This window comes from Colletotrichum truncatum (genome assembly GCF_014235925.2).
Source record: "Colletotrichum truncatum strain CMES1059 chromosome Unknown Contig_0008, whole genome shotgun sequence".
In the NCBI taxonomy this organism is placed as follows: domain Eukaryota; kingdom Fungi; phylum Ascomycota; class Sordariomycetes; order Glomerellales; family Glomerellaceae; genus Colletotrichum; species Colletotrichum truncatum.
The window spans coordinates 2,614,351-2,629,849 of record NW_027222405.1 but is presented as its reverse complement, the minus strand read 5'-3'; the positions used below and the strand labels follow the sequence as shown (position 1 = coordinate 2,629,849).

Here is a 15,499-nt window from a genome sequence, read left to right as displayed (position 1 = left end):
GCACAGGGTATAAATACAAAAGCCACAAGACCACACAATATGAAAACGCCGTACTGCACTTAGTGCCAGGCCAAGATCCCCCACGCGACTTTCTTCTCTCACCAAGGTCCAGAATACTGAGGCAAAGCAGCAAGGCGTACATCGCTAGGGCCCATGAACTGCGCCATCTGCCAAGCCGTCGGCATATATGGCGTCTGATTCATTGCATCCTGCTTTGTTTGAGAAGTGCTTGCTTGTATCTGCACATCTTTCTTTGCCTGGTTGAACTCCTTTACTCTTGCTGTGCCTAGTTTTCCGGCCCTTCTCTTATCGGTGTTACAACGTAAGAGTGGCACTTGAATGATCGCAGAAAAGATATCTCTGACTTTCTGCTCCGGTTGGTTGTGCCGTTTCGCTACCGCATCAAAGGGAAACAAGTCGAGACAGGTATCAGCGATGTCAACAATGATGTGCTTCGTAGTAAGTTGGATGTCTGGGGTTTTTGAAATTTGCGTGCTCGGAGCGATAGACGCAGTTTTGGCAGGTTGAGGGTTCTTCTGATTTGAAACAAAGGGCTGGATTGATGGCATTGATGGGGCAGGTGCGAGGGAGACCTTATGCGCGTTTGTTTGCTGTGAGAGAAGCCCGTGAGATGGATAGTTTTGTGACGGAACAGCCAAATGACCATTTGTCCCAGCCATCAGAGGCTGTTGGAGAGAAGGACCATACAGAGCACCAGCCATCGGATTATAATACGGATTGATGCCAAGAAGCTGCGTCCAGGGTTGTAGAACAGTAGATGGTGGGATAGAGGTCTGACCTGGTCCAGGAACCTTTGAACCTAGAGGCAGGCCAGCAACAGTGCTCATACTAGCTGCTTGGTTAGCAGCTTGCTGCCTCAGTCGTGCCTCCAGGCATTGCCGGCATGGTCCCTTTGCTCCTGATGGTGGACGGTTTCCGCATGCATCGGCTTGAACTGATATTGTACTGTGGTTTGGAGGCTGACTTGGGACATGGGCCAAAGGAGTGCCTCCACTGGACTGGGGAATATTGTGAGTTTGAGGTTGTTGATGGTTGCTTGGAGAATTCTCTGAGCTGTGACTACTCTCAAAATTCAACATGGGAATACCCATGTCTAGTTGCAGGTCGGCTGGAGCACAAGACTGGCCGTCCATGACTACTATTCGAATAGGATGTTGCTGCTGTTGCCACGAGTGTTCAGTGGCTGCGTTTCCCTTGGTATGAACATGAGCCTCGACAGAGTTGTTGTCTATGTTAGCAGTAGCGCCAGTCTGCTCTGGAATTGCATCCACCAGCTGCGTGTCCTTTGAGGTCTCAGTTTGTATTTGATCCTCCGAGTTTAGTTGAAGTGGCGTACCTTCCGCTTTTACTGCTATTGGCAACTGAGAAACATGGGCTGGATTGCTTGCCGTATGAGCCACCCCAGAGAAGCCGAAACTGTCTGTGACGGCCCCGCCATTTATCCCGCTAATGGACTGAGGTGTTGATCTATAAACCTCCTCGAGTCGGATCATGGACGGCTGAGCATGCTCCGGCAGCGATTTGGGCGATACTGGTGGAGAGCTGCGAGGACCTGTTGAAGGCGCGGTCCAAAATGAGTCCGGATAACCAGATCGCTCCGGAATGGGCATGGAGCAACCTCGCATCGGGTCCACGTCCATCATCTGTGCCGTAGCCGAAGGATCGACCATGCCTGTGCTTCCTCGTCGTTCGGGTTGTGTGGTGGCTGTCGTTTGCTTGGCAGGTTCGAGTGGCCGATGCGTGGAAACGGGGGCGGGAATGGGATGCCTTGCAGGCGGTGAGGTAGTTGAGGTAGCAGTCAAGGGTGGCATGATCGACTGGCAGCAGTCAATCTTCCTCTTCTTGACTGGATTGGAGGAAAGAAACTGGACATCATCATCTTCCCGCTTCGCCGGTATAGCAGACTGCTGAGCCGGAACGGGCACCGCAGGAAAGCCTGGAGTAAACATGGCCTGATGGTGGTAGTGCGAGCTTTCCATGCTGAAGAGAGCGAGAGAGGCGTGGTGGTGTCTTCAGAATGATTGCGAGCACGGATGCAACATCAATGAGACGGAGGGATGCAGCTAGTTAACAAGAATAGCCAAGCATGTATTTGAACCCTGTCCCAACGACTCTTCTTAGAGTGCTGAACATACATGGTGGAATGACGGAGCCCGGCACAGTAGCATCAGAAAGTCATCAGCAGCAAAGAGAGAAGCCAAGAGAAGAGGTGTTGGCATGCTGCACTGTTTGTCTTTCAGCTATTGTCTTTGGCGGACGGGTGGGCACTAGCCCGGTAATAAAAAGGGAGTATTCTCAGCATTCTGCATACTGTGACAAGCAATTCAGATTAGTACTGCTTTTCCTCTACCGCATGCACAATGCCGGCAAGGGAAAGGAAGGAAAGGCATTACAGGCAGGTGAATGCTCCAACCATGCGGGATTACTCAACCCAATCGCAAAGCAAAATGCTGTAGCAATGATGCAATACAGTGTCGCTTGGTGCTGGCTGTCCAAAGGCTGCCAAGATTGACATAACGGACCATAGAAGCTGGTGCTCGCCCCCTTGTACGGAGTACAGCAACAGTCACATACCCATGCCTCCTTTGCTAACCGAAAACTCCGAGTTTGAAGGGGCTGACTGTGCACATTAAGATCCATTGGAGAAGAGATAAGGGGTTTAGCATTGAGATGAATCCACTTGAATCAATCCAAAGAGGCAATGAAACCTGACAATGGCTGCAGTATTAGGGTGTGGGACACGACTAGGAGAGGCGGAGATAGAAGCGACGATGGGATAACGTAGCCAAGCACAAAAGCAGAGTGATGTGAATAAGTTGTAAGTCACAAAGATGTGGCCCACAGTAGCTTTTGTTTGTCTCATTGGTCAGAACAGAGGACCAATGACTGTCAAGGTGGCTTGACCGTGTGATTCAGCCTCATGTTCAGCCTCAACTTTGTCCTAGTATGGGTTGGGACTGACCGGTAGCTCCTGCCTATCCCCACATCGCGGGGCACCTTCCCCGAGGCAGCTACAACTGACAACTGCAACTGCAACAACGGTCACAAACGACCGCAATCACCACACGACTTTTCTCAAACCCTTCAAGTCCGACCGACTTTTCACAATACTTCTATCGCATGGTTACGTTATCCCGGTAGAACGCCTCTAGATCACGGCAACGGGCAGATCACCGCCCATTATGGCCACCTCCAGCGTGAACCCGCTCATATCGAGCCAGAAGTCCTCGGAGCTCCAGGCCATCCTCCACCCTCTCGTCCTCCTCACCATTTCCGATTATATCACCCGCCACACTTTGCGTTCACAAGAAGGCCCCATCGTCGGTGCCCTCTTAGGCCAGCAGAATGGTCGTGAAATCACTATCGAGCATGCCTTTGAGTGCCACACGAAACAAGCGCCGGAGGTGGACGGCGGTTACCTCCTAGACTCTGGTCGGTTCGGCGCAAGATTAGAGCAGAGTAAGCACAGCTTCTCCCAAAACAAAATAAGAATGTGAAAACGTCAGGGTATTAATATTATTCCAGTGAAGACAGTCCACAAAGACCGCAGCCTCGACCTCGTCGGCTGGTACACCCTCCTCCCCTCTACCGGCCCAACCCCTACCGTCCTTCCTATCCACAACCAGCTCCTCGCTGAGTTCAACGAGTCTGCCCTCCTTCTCGCCTTCCATCCCGAAGAAGTTCTCTCTCACTCTGTCGGCGGCAAGCTCCCCATGACAATTTTCGAATCCAACTACGAGGTCGATGACGCTTCCAAAGCACCCGCTGATAGCGAGGATAAGAAGATGGAGGACGGCGAGTCCAACAAGCTGAGGCTTCGCTTCCGCGAACTCCCCTACACAGTTGAGACTGGCGAAGCCGAGATGATTAGCATGGACCATGTCGCACGTGGCGCTGGCAACGCCACCGCCATTCAGGCGCCTAAGGAGTCCAAGCCCAAGGTTCAACTCGTCGAGTCTGGCGGAAAGCGCCGCGTTGTTGTTCCCGAAGGAGAAGACCAGGATGACACCGAAGTTACGCTTTCCCCTGAAGAGGAGGAGATGGTCGCCGCCCTTACGGCCAAGGCCAACGCTGTCAAGATGCTAGAGGGGCGCATCCGCCTCATCACAACTTACCTTGAGCGTCTTCCCCCCGATTACCTCCCTGGCCTCGAGCAGCAACAGTCTGCTGATGCGCATACTACTCCCTCAAACACCATTCTCCGTCAGATTCAAGCCCTTGTCAGTCGACTTGATCTTGTCGTCCCCGCAGACGTTGAGAGTTTCGAAAAGGAAATTCTTTGTGAGGAGAATGATGTCTCCATTGTCTCGCGTCTCAACGAGCTCATGCAGAGCATTGGCGGCATGCGAGATCTGGGCAAGAAGTTCAGTATTCTCGAGGCTGCCAAGAACAGGGATCGTCGAGCAGGGCCTGCTGATTTTGCGGGCTACGGCGGCTCATCTGGCTATAACGTCTCTGGTGTGGGTGATGTCATGATGTGAATGGAGATTACTTTAGCAAGAGCAAAGCAGCGTTTGCATCGAGCATTTTAAAAGGGGTTGCGAAACCTTATGACTATGCCTGTCAAGGCCTCCCCCTTACTGACAACTCGATATGGGAATGAAACATGAAGAGGCGTTTCGGGGGGGATAATGTAGACATGACGATACGCGGGACCTGATTGGTAAGGCCCAAAAAGAATAAAACAAAAATGCAGTCAATCTCACCAGACTGAAAATTTTTGTGTTCGTAAGCCTAAGCAAATATTTTTGTGGTACAGACTGCAATTTTTCTACCAACTCGGTTTTTTCACTATGTCGCACAGTCCTTGATTGCCCAAGATTGATCCCCCATTTTGTGTCCCATCGACTCCTGGACCGAGGAAAAAAGTCTAAACTAGCATCATCCGCTCTGCCCGCTTGCTTCATTTGCCTTTCGTCAAGACACCTGCCTTTTATTGCATCTCTCTCTCTCTCTCTCTCTCTCACTTATCAGGCCCACTCACGCTCAATTTGCCAATCGACTCAAACCACGGATTGAGGTCACGGAACACCATGAACCTCGTCAACTCTAACGAAGAGACCGCAGATTACAAAAGAAATAAGAGAAAGGGGAAAAAAAAAACTTATATAGAAAAGGGGTCTAGTTTGGTATCAAGAATCAAAACCATCAAGGTAAAGCAAAAGACGAAAGCGCTGCTCAAGTCAAATCGGCACCCGGGATACGTCTTTCAAGCCTCAATGACAACCTTCAAGACGAGGTTTCCTTCATCGTCACAGGTTCTGCTCGCGAGCTCAAAGGCCTTTGAGGCGTTGTGGAGGCCCTTGAACCGATGGGTGACCATGTCGTCAAGGCACGGAAGGCCTGCGTTGCCCTTGGCGCAGAGCAGCCGGACACCGGTGGGATAGGTGTTGGCATAGCGAAAGATACCGAGAATGTCGATTTCCCGAAGGTGTGCGACAGACAGAGGGAGTGTCTGGACGGGAGTGCCCATGCCAACCATGATGACCTTTCCGCCGGGTCTTGTCGCATAGAGACTGGTTTGCATGCAGACCTCCTTACCGGTACACTCAAAGGTGACATCGACGCCGTCATCCTCGGCGTCCATCTCCAGTTCTTCGGGAACCTTGGTAAGGGCGAGTATCTCGGCAGCCAGGGCCTTGGCGCTATCGAACTTGCCCTGTACGCTTTGGACGGAGAATATGCTTGCGGGAGTCATGACGCCAGGGTCCGCTGGCGTCGAAGTTCCCGAGTTGCTGTTATAGGAGCCCGGTGCGGGGACAACGTAACCATGGGTAGCAAAACCCTTTTCAATGGCGTAGTTAACTCGGCCAGCGTCGACATCAGTGATGGTTACTTGCGCACATCCAGCCTGGCGTGCCATGGCTGCTGTCAAGAGTCCAACGGTGCCAGCTCCGATGACCAAGGCTGTTGAGCCCGGCTCAGGCGTTGCTCGGTTGACCGCGTGAATGGCGACAGAAAGAGGCTCAAGGAGAGCGGCGGCCTCGTAAGAGACGTGGTCTGGGATCTTGTGGCACCAGGTTGCGGGGTGGTTGATTCTCTCTTGGAGAGTACCCTGATAGTGAGGCACGCTTTTGGCACTGGATCTGAACCTCATTTTCTTGCAAAGGTTGTATCGACCTTTGCGGCAAATGGTGCATTGTCCGCAAGGAACGCCGACTTCGAGCGCAACCCGATCACCAAGTTTGAAACCGGTAACCTGAGGGCCGATTGCGACAACCTCGCCAGAGGACTCATGGCCGAGGGAGAGAGGATGGCAGGCGCAGAGATCTCCGTTGGCAAACTTCTTGTAGTAGCTGACGTCGGACCCGCAGATGCCAGTTCTCTTAACAGAAATCTGCAGCTCGCCAACGCCTGGCTCTTCAATGGATCTCACTTCCTAAACCTGTCGTCAGTTTAAAAATTACAAGCGGCGAGCGGAACGATGTCATGCGTAGGGATACGACGGGATCAGCGTGGGGTTTTGTGTAACACGCGCGCGTTCTCCACGTCATAACATTAAGGGCAGACCCTTTACTTACCAATCGTAAATCCCGTGGACCATGCAAGACAGACGCAGTGACGGAGGAAGACTTTGACTTGTAGACGGGTAGATGCATTGGTGCCGTCTCTCCCGTTGCAACTGGGGCCATGTTCAAGTTGAATGACGCCGACGGCGTGGGATGAAGCGTGGGATGTTGGGTTAGGGTGGTAAAAGGGGCTTGGCTCAACTGCCTAATAGGGAGGTTTAGTTTAGTGGGATTGGCCCAAGTGCCGGCTGAGGGGTGCCGGGAGCAGAAACGCTGAGGATAGTGAGGCGAGGCCCTGGGAGTCGAGAGGGGACCAGCGCGGGGTGTCTCGAGGACTGATAGGTTGGCTTTTGGGGGTTTGCTGTTTGGGGCAACAGGGACAGGAAAGGCGTGGAGGATGTGGCAGGGTTTCTCGTGGGATGGAATATGAGGACCAAGCTAAGACGACCAGACCATGTGGCAATGAATGGGGGTGGGGGGATCTTTATTACTTGACAGAACGGAGTAACAACAGGAAGAATGTTGCGAGATTATAACAGAGAGCAGAAAGGCTCTGGTTCAAGGTGCCGTAGTCCCCCACCCCTTAAGTAGCTTTGCCGGTGAGCGCGGCTCCGGACGTCTCTGATGGTCAATGATGCCCATGGTGGTGTCAATCAGTGATTAGCAGGTTGCAAGGGCCCTCTTGGGTAAAGGAGAGGACGGAAGAGCTCTTGGGCCTTGGGCAAATCGAAAGGGGGTCCTGAACAGCAGGCCAAGTTCACCCAACCAAACATCGACCAGTTATCGGAGCCAAGCTAAGAGCTTCTTCGTACATGTAATCTCGGGAAATCATATGCAAGAGACAGCCGGCGACGGGGCCACCTCAGCGTGCGGCAGGACAACCCTTGGCTGGTATCGGCCTGGATTACGGCGAGGAGAGATGAAGGGGACTACAATGCATCAGGAACATACAGTAGTAAGGGCGGTGCATGAGGCGGTTTGGCAGGAGACGAGAGACAAGCCGGGTAACGAGGTGGCCGCATTTGGGCAGCATCTTGCTCGCGCCGGGCGTACATACCGAGGGAGAAGACATGGTTGGAGGTAGTGAAGCTGCTGGACAGTGTGGCCGGATGGAAGTAACTTTCGCATTTTGCGGTGACTGGGGAGGGTCCCGTTCAACCATTCCGGGACTCCACAGGCGAGGGCAAGGATGAATCGGCTACAATGTGGACTAGCGGCCGGTGATGGGACAACTTGGATGGCATCAGTGCACTGTCAGGTATCGGCATGCATAGGCCCCAACTTTGTGAGCCATATATGCAATGGCTAGCTTGCACCTGGTGCAGGTTGCGTAGACAAGCCATACCTCTCTCGGTTCTTTGGTCGGTGTAGAGGGCAAATCTGACGCTGGCGAACCGCAGGAAAAATTATTCTCTCTTCTCGCAACGGCAGAGGCCATATGCGAGTGCTGGGGTTTCAAACAAGGTGGCCAACTAAGGTAAGTTAGTGTCGATGAGGTACCCGGGAGAGAGAGCCCGGAAAGGAATGGAGGTGCAGGGGGGATGGAGAAAGGAGGAGGGGAACATGATGGAGGGGAGTCGCTGTAATGGGGATGGATGGCTCGAGGACGGGATGAAATGAGAAGGGGTGGTAAACAAGGTAGATGCTGTGAGCAAGCAAGCAAGCCTTGATCTGCCATGTGTTCTGGGCGATATAGGGATAATCGAGAGCGAATTACGAGAGATGATGAACTGGCAGTCAAAGATGAGGCAACAATCTAAGCAGCCAGTGAAACCCATCCGGCGAGGCGTGCGTTGGAGTAACGGTGAGAGTGCCGCGAGGTAAGTGACCATGGACTGAGTTAGGTAGTCTGGGCGGTGCAGGCTATGTGCATGTTGCAGGTGGATGTAGAGATGCAGACCACATTGCCCAGGAGGTACTCGATTCAACAGCGATGGGGTAGGATGCTTCTGCCGTCTGCCGTTTGCCGTTGGGCTTGCAGCAAGAAGACCATCTGGGGAGCCACATGTCTATCAAAACTGGACACGGATGGCGCAAGACGGAAGGGTTGATGAGGGCGCTGTAGCCGACGAATCCGGTGGGAATGTAACTAGGTGGTGGTTGTATAGAGCGGATATACCCTGGAAGGTCCGGCTGATTTTTTAATTTTTCTGGGGTGTGATGTTGTCGCCATTGTCCTGGACTTATATTTGGCCAGCGTTCGAGTGAAACAGCCGAAGGATGCACAATGTATGCGTGTTGATGGAGGCTAACATTACTGACATGGTCAGGCAGTTGACTTTGAAGAGGGGAAGCTCTTTCCTTCTTTCTTTTTTTCTTTCTCGGGGCTCTTAGGCGTTCCTTCTAAATTGTTGTGTAATTTCTATTGCTGAAGAAACTGACCTTTCTAATCTGTTGTACCTGCCCCTGCCCCTGCCTGCCTCTGCTTGTGCCTGCCCTGCAAGGAATTCGACTTTCAGGGAAGCGCACTAACAGGTTTTGAGGAAAGAGGGACTATAAGTCATTACATAAGCAAACAGGTGTTTGGATGACAGCGGCGACCCTGTACCAGGGATGTGCCCGTGCAACGTCCTCCATTCCAAGAACAAACTGGAAGTCTTGCCCTACGTTATTTTCGTTTGACATCTTGTATCTGCATCTCCCAGTTCTTCTACCGGCCAACCGCCCCGTTTCTCTATGGCGTAATTTGCAAGGTCGGCTAAGATGCGATAATCAAATCGCCACAACCAGAAGAGAGCAAAGGACCTCGCCAATGGGCCTGCCAATGTGCCCGCCCTGGATGAGGACAAGCGGGATCCTCTGAGAGATTGAGCAGACAGCTACCAAGCGCAGAGCTTTTGCCGCCTGCTTCGCCTCTTTCTTGCGTGCCCCGCCAACCGCCAACCGGCTTTCGTTGTTCTAGAACTGGAGATGCCGCCCTTGCACCATCACTAAGTACATCGTCATCACCTACCAAGTCTCTAAACTGGGTGGAAGACCAGGGCTAAACAGGTCTAACCTATCCCAATCGCTGGTGGCGCACATCCCGTATGTTCCGCGGAATGAGTGCATGCTTCCAGCCCTTTGGCAGTCTCTGTTTCTCTGCCCTTGGCTATCACCCTGGTTATCGATGTCGAACAGTATCCCATCCAGGACGATCAACCAATATCGGCGGCAGAGCTACGGGATCTTCATTGTGCCGACGCCTTAGATTTCTCCAGTTACATCACTACCTTTCTCAACGCAAGGCATTCTAATGAATTCAGTCTAGGATTGCTGCATTTCCGCTGCTTCGAGCATCGTTCAAATCAGACAGCATTGCCTCATTAGCACCTCTAGGCGCGTCAAATCCTCTATCCACCCACAAAGTCCTGCATCATTCTCCACTGTGATGGCTACCAAGGTCCCTGGCCGCGCCAGCAAAGGCCTCTCTTGGCGTCCTGACGGGAACCCAAGCCCGGGCCAACGCTCCATGGCAGTGGGCTTACAACCTTGCACGTCGGAAGAGCTAAATCTTTAGTGGTATCCGTTCTGTGAATTGGAGACGATGGAAGCTGTTGCTCCTTGACCATTTTCAACCTTTAGCAAGCGGCTGGATTACACAGGAAAGCTTCAAACCTCACCATGCTTCGACGGAAGTCTTACCGCCATCGCCGGCTTTCTCCAGATTCGGAAGATATAGGCTTGATCGGTGCGCTTTCAACAGTTGCTGCAGGCAGGAACCATACCGCAACGTTCGACGGCACTCGGTAATGGCTTGCAATACCCTGGCGCAGGTGTTGGAGCTGCCTTGCCCCAAAACGAGAGCCAGCAATGTGCGGATGCACCGCATCTGCATTCTCATTTTACCGGCCCTATGGCAAGACACCTGCACATGGTTGTTGCAGGGACAGGCCCCGTTCGCCATCAACAGGTGGCAGTGGGTCTCTCGTCGACACTTTTGAACGCAGGCATGTCCACCTTTTTCTATACCCAAGCTCCTCCTGCAGCATGCTACCGAATGCAAGTCGTCCCTACGGCCAGGGCGTCATTACCGTAACCATTGACCAAAGACAAACGTGGCTACAACCAAGAAGCATGGAAGAAATACTTACACCCGTCCGTTCGAGAGTGAGTCCAGGCGGCTTGGAGAATTTACAACGTTAATCAGACCCAAAAAAGGGTTTCAACCTAAGCCGCAATCCTAGTAATTTTTTCCCCCTTTTGCAGATAGAAAAACGACTTGATATGAACGATAGTAGATGCCAACGCTTCAATAGTTGCCACAGTAGCGCCATGTGCAGCTATCGATCAGGGCTGCGGCTCTCTGTCTTATTACCTATGCGCGAAAACGGAACTGATCACAAGGTGGCATTGTGCCTTTCACTCGCTAACAAAGAGTTCGTAGTAGGAGCTGTAAACCGTGTTTCTATTTCAAACATCAGATCCTCTAGGCGCAGCGTCCGGAGAGTTGAAACCGGTGAAGCGTGCTCTGAATAGGAAAGATCTACTTCCTAGGCGTCACCCATATGCGAGATGATTCAAACGCCCACTTGCAAGCTACCAAGTAGCCATGTGGTGAGAGGAACAAGCACCCATAGCCTACCCACAGTGCCACAGTAATACCTTGTAATCTCTCTCAGCGCCGCTCACAGAGATATAGTCTTAGAATGGTTGGAGAAACCCTCCTGATTTGGGGAAGGCTTGTCCAATCTTGTGCAATTGGATCGCACAGCAGCCACCACGATGGGGACCCTTGTGAGGAGAGGTGGAGCCATGCCGATGGAGGACAGGCAACTTTACAGGCTCCATGCAGGAGTGGCCATTCCAAAAATGCACGTCGTGATGCTTGCCTCCGTGCTAGGTATGCCGACGACTATCGGGTTACGTACTAAGGCCAGTGAAGCGAATCCTCCCGCTTCACATGGAGAACTTAGAGATCAAATGCCACGTCGTGTTGCCGACAATAACGACAAGTCAGCCACCCCAAAAAGCACATAGCTTGCGGAGGATGTCATCCTGAGGATCACAACGAGTGTTTACTCATCTACCACAGTGGCATTGTGCCAGCATTGAATCCTTCTCAATAGTCGAATGAGATTTGACGCTGCCCCCAACACATCAGGCGATGGATCGGTTTCACACAAAGACGCTTCCAATGCTGATGGTTTGACAGTTCTCAACCCAGAAGATGCGGACAAGTGCAGCCAAGCAACGCTGGCATAACTCGCTCCCCTCCGCCGTCATAGAACACCGACAAACAAGCATGAGGTTGAGGCGGTCAAAGCTCGTCACCGCCGATGCCGGTGTCTTTAATACAAGAACGAGGCTTGATTTAATTGTCGGTGAGGTTTCAGAGACGCGTACGATCATGTCATCTTATCATCAGAGTCATGAACTTCGGATTCAGAGGTCGGATATGACCTCGGCGGACGGCCTTTGCTCCGCGGATAAAGTCCGCAAAATTCTGTCCACTAAGGATTTACCAGGTCTCTGGATTCGACTGAGACATGGGCGCATCGCTCACACAGATGCCAGATAAATTGACTAAGAACCTTCCTTGCGCCATCTGTCTGTCATATGTCGCTGACAGACGCCGCCTCGTCACCTAAGGTAGTGAAATGAGTGAGTGAAGCCACAGGATGTTTAGGAGCCCTGCTAGTTTAGAAAACTGCCGGTGCGATACGGCAAACTAGAAAATGTTCAATATCTGAACGCCTGCATTCGACTTACACCCCGCCCCCACTACGGCGGCAGCAAATAGCCCCAATTTCTCTGAGGGTGGCTCTCTTCTCAAGATCTGTCCACGACTTCTTCACGCCTACTCCGAAATACGACAATATCACAGCAGACAAAAGACATCCTCCAACATGGGAGGTTCTAAAACGGTCACCAAAACAAGTATAGTTCGCTCGATTCGTTACTACGGAGGCACCAGCACCTTCTTCTTATCTAGGCAGGAAATCCAAAAACGAAAAGGCCAAGAACCAACACTCCCTCAACACCACCGCAGCGCACCAAAGAGAGTAGGGCATCTGAATATCCCACCTGCAGTCCTCACTAAAACCATCCACCGTTTTGTTCCCACATAGCATGTGAACCCCGGCCCATCAAGGGAAAGAAATAACATGTGCATCTGGCAAACAGGGCTTAGCCGCGTGCAACGTCTCGGACCGCGTTGTGACTCTGCCCTTTTTTCGCCCTTCGCCTCACCGCCAATCGACCCGATCCAGTGCCCTCGAATGACAGGTGAGGGTGTGTTAAGAACATGAGGGGGGCCCCCTTCCAGCACGACTCACTGCATTGCATCAAATGTAGGGAGAGAGTAAAACACATGGGCCAAAAAATAAAAACAACAGCCCGTGTGCTGCCGGAGAAGATGTAGACGGCAGGTGCATTTGTTTGTGGGTGTTGTTATGTATCCTCCCCTCCCCCTCCTTCGCAACGTCACAATCTAGGCTTGCTGGAGGACGTGTCGCCGCCGCCGCCGCCGCCGCCACCCGGCAAACGGACGCTGAAGCCGTCCACTCTGCTGAGACATGTAAAGATGGATCATATGTGTCGCCATTTTCCGTGATCATTGGCGTTGGCTTTCCCCCAACTCGAGTTTCAGTCAGTCTTCCTTCCGAGGCACAATCTCGTTTTTGTACGGCACGGGTGGGGGAGGGGGGCGGAGGGGAGGGAGACGGGTGTCACTTTTAATGCTGCTGCAGGGACGAAATGCAGAGAGAGAAGAAAAAGGCAAGGCTCATACTTGGGAATCTATGTGTACGGAAGCACATACAGGGCGGATACAACATTACACATCATACGAGGTTTGCAAGTGCCTCTCTTCTACCAAGAGACAAGACCAAAAAACAAAGGGTCCCGGTAGGTCCCTTCGGGCACGTTTTCCGCAGCTGGCCTCGCAAAAAATAAATCTGGACCGCCCTCATCAGAATGTGCTCGTCGCCAATCGGCTTGCCGCATTTCTCGCATCCACTCGGTCCTCATCGTCTTCTTCTGTCACACCGGTCAAGCTTGCCCGACCACCTGTTGCGCCGAGGCCCTTGTTCTGTCCTGCACCCTGTCCGTCGTCGCCATCTCCGTCCTCGGGGCCGCCAGAAATAAGACTGCCAGACACGCTGCGGCTGATGGCCTGGTCTGAGCGTCGTGGGACACCGCTCCATGCATCGCCCTTGGGACCTTGACTGGCGGCCATGTTGGTCCGCCTGACGGTTGGGTGAGACTCGCGTCCGAGTCGACTCAGACCGCCAGATGCATCGATTGATCGAATGTCCGGTCGTACAGTCTCCAGAACAGCGAGCGCTCGACGTTCAGCCTCAATCTCGCGCAAAACATATTCTCTGATGCTGAGCCGCAGGTCAGCTGCGGTCCTGGCAAACCACTTCCGACGCTCCTGGACCAGGTTCTGGGTGACACGGGTTGTTTTTTGATAGAGATAAGTCTCGTTTTGACGCGCGTCATCAAGGGCGGTGATAGCCTCGTCGACCTTCTCCCGCCTTACGTTGGAGCTCGCCTTGAGACGATCAGCGGCGTTGAGCTTGCTACGCGTGTTCTCTTGAGCCTGGAGGAACTCGCGAATGAGAATTTGACGATTGGTGAGTGACTCCTTGACAACGAAGGCATCCTGCGAGTGATACTGAAAGGGATCGCCGATTGTCGTGGCTTCTGCGGTGGCTTGTGCAGCGTGGTAATCGCCAACTGTCTGTACAATCTTGCCGAGCTTTCGATAGGCGTTGGCGAGTCCCTGATGGGGCTCTTGAACGTTCATCGCCCCAAGCTTAACACCAAAGTCGGACTCAGCCAATCCGAGGCCTAGATGATATCAGACTAGTGAACGGGGATGCATTATCAGGGATTGACGTGGACTTACCGCGACGGGACTTGACGAGCTTATCAACCTTGTGGCCAGCGTCCATGGTTCCCAAATAGAAGAGCTTGACGATTGGACGAGCCTCCTGAAGCTCAGGGGTGTCATCAGGGGGAGGGGCAAACTGCTTCAGAATCTTTCTGCGCACGCCGGTCGCGGGCTGCTTCATCTTGACCATGGGGCTGTAACCAAAATCGCTCTCGACGAAAAGAACCATCTCATCGTCCCTCATAAGAATCTCATTGCTGCACACGTAGTTGAACCATCGCTGAAGTAGAGCCTTAACACGTGCTTCGTCTTCGTCCGTTCCTGCGCCAGCTGATGTCACCGCGGGGGGCACAGTAGGCACCAAACACTCGGGGTTGGCTGAGATCAGGTGCTCCGCAAGCTTGACGAACTCAGAGTGGAAACGGCGCACATCGCGGTACTGAGTAGTACGGAATCTGGGAAGGTTGGTCTGTGAATCGTTAGCCGATCGTTCAGCGGCAACTCTGTGCCAGCTTCTCTCACATGGACGTCGAACCGCAAGATTGGGTCCTTCTTTCCAGTCCTCTCGAGACCAGTAATCTTGGCCTGAAGCCTAAACTGAGGCTGCTGAGGCTTGCGGATTTGCTGCTCCTGGCGAGCTTGGTCGCCCGTACCCGGCGCACCTCCTTGTTCTTGCGACTTCTGGGGCGTCTCGGGTCCCGCCTCGCCGCTGGTTCGGGCTTCTGAGCCGACCTCGGTTCTGGATTCCTGTGTTTCCACCTCGGTTGCGGACTCGGTGCTCGCAGTGTTGGGTCTCACGTAGGACTCGCCGCCGAAGTTATCTCGCTCCTGTGGCAGGCCATTGCCGGGGCTGGGAGTGTAGCGGAAGGGTGAGCCAGGCGGATCACCACCGAGGTCTCCGCCGAGAGAGCCAAATGTCGTTTGGTTGGGCTGAGGCGACGAACCGGGTGAGTTTCCCCAGGGCGATGCGCCAGCCGGGTTGTCGTCGTTGGAAATAGCGCTATAGTCCATTGTGGGTGGCGATGGATTTGTCGTCGTTTCCTGGGTGCGTAATTGCGTAGTTTACGGGGGTTGCGTGGACGGATCACCACTGGCCGACGAAGCCGATGCGGGGAATACTTGAGGTAAAGAGTAGAGGCGGGTGGACGTC

At 53.0% G+C, this 15,499-nt stretch overlaps 4 protein-coding genes across 4 annotated transcripts; 1 reads left to right on the top strand and 3 right to left on the bottom strand.

The window, feature by feature from the left end:
* Window positions 1–98: 98 nt before the first annotated feature.
* CTRU02_212188 (uncharacterized protein) lies at window positions 99–2,000 on the bottom strand (the record flags this gene model as incomplete). Its single annotated transcript, XM_036724983.1, has 1 exon — window positions 99–2,000. The coding sequence occupies one exon, from the start codon at window positions 1,998–2,000 to the stop codon at window positions 99–101; it is 1,902 nt and encodes a 633-aa protein (XP_036583148.1).
* A 1,203-nt stretch (window positions 2,001–3,203) lies between these two features.
* On the top strand, window positions 3,204–4,502 carry CTRU02_212187 (cop9 signalosome subunit 6; the record flags this gene model as incomplete). Its single annotated transcript, XM_036724984.1, has 2 exons — window positions 3,204–3,480; window positions 3,547–4,502. The coding sequence occupies 2 exons, from the start codon at window positions 3,204–3,206 to the stop codon at window positions 4,500–4,502; spliced, it is 1,233 nt and encodes a 410-aa protein (XP_036583149.1).
* Window positions 4,503–5,230: 728 nt separating this feature from the next.
* CTRU02_212186 (alcohol dehydrogenase GroES-like domain-containing protein) lies at window positions 5,231–6,653 on the bottom strand (the record flags this gene model as incomplete). Its single annotated transcript, XM_036724985.1, has 2 exons — window positions 5,231–6,400; window positions 6,543–6,653. The coding sequence occupies 2 exons, from the start codon at window positions 6,651–6,653 to the stop codon at window positions 5,231–5,233; spliced, it is 1,281 nt and encodes a 426-aa protein (XP_036583150.1).
* A 6,769-nt stretch (window positions 6,654–13,422) lies between these two features.
* On the bottom strand, window positions 13,423–15,360 carry CTRU02_212185 (PX domain-containing protein; the record flags this gene model as incomplete). The annotated part of the gene is made up of 3 exons (XM_036724986.1): window positions 13,423–14,306; window positions 14,365–14,818; window positions 14,872–15,360. 3 exons carry the CDS (start codon window positions 15,358–15,360, stop codon window positions 13,423–13,425), a joined length of 1,827 nt encoding a protein of 608 aa, XP_036583151.1.
* Between the last annotated feature and the right edge of the window lie 139 nt (window positions 15,361–15,499).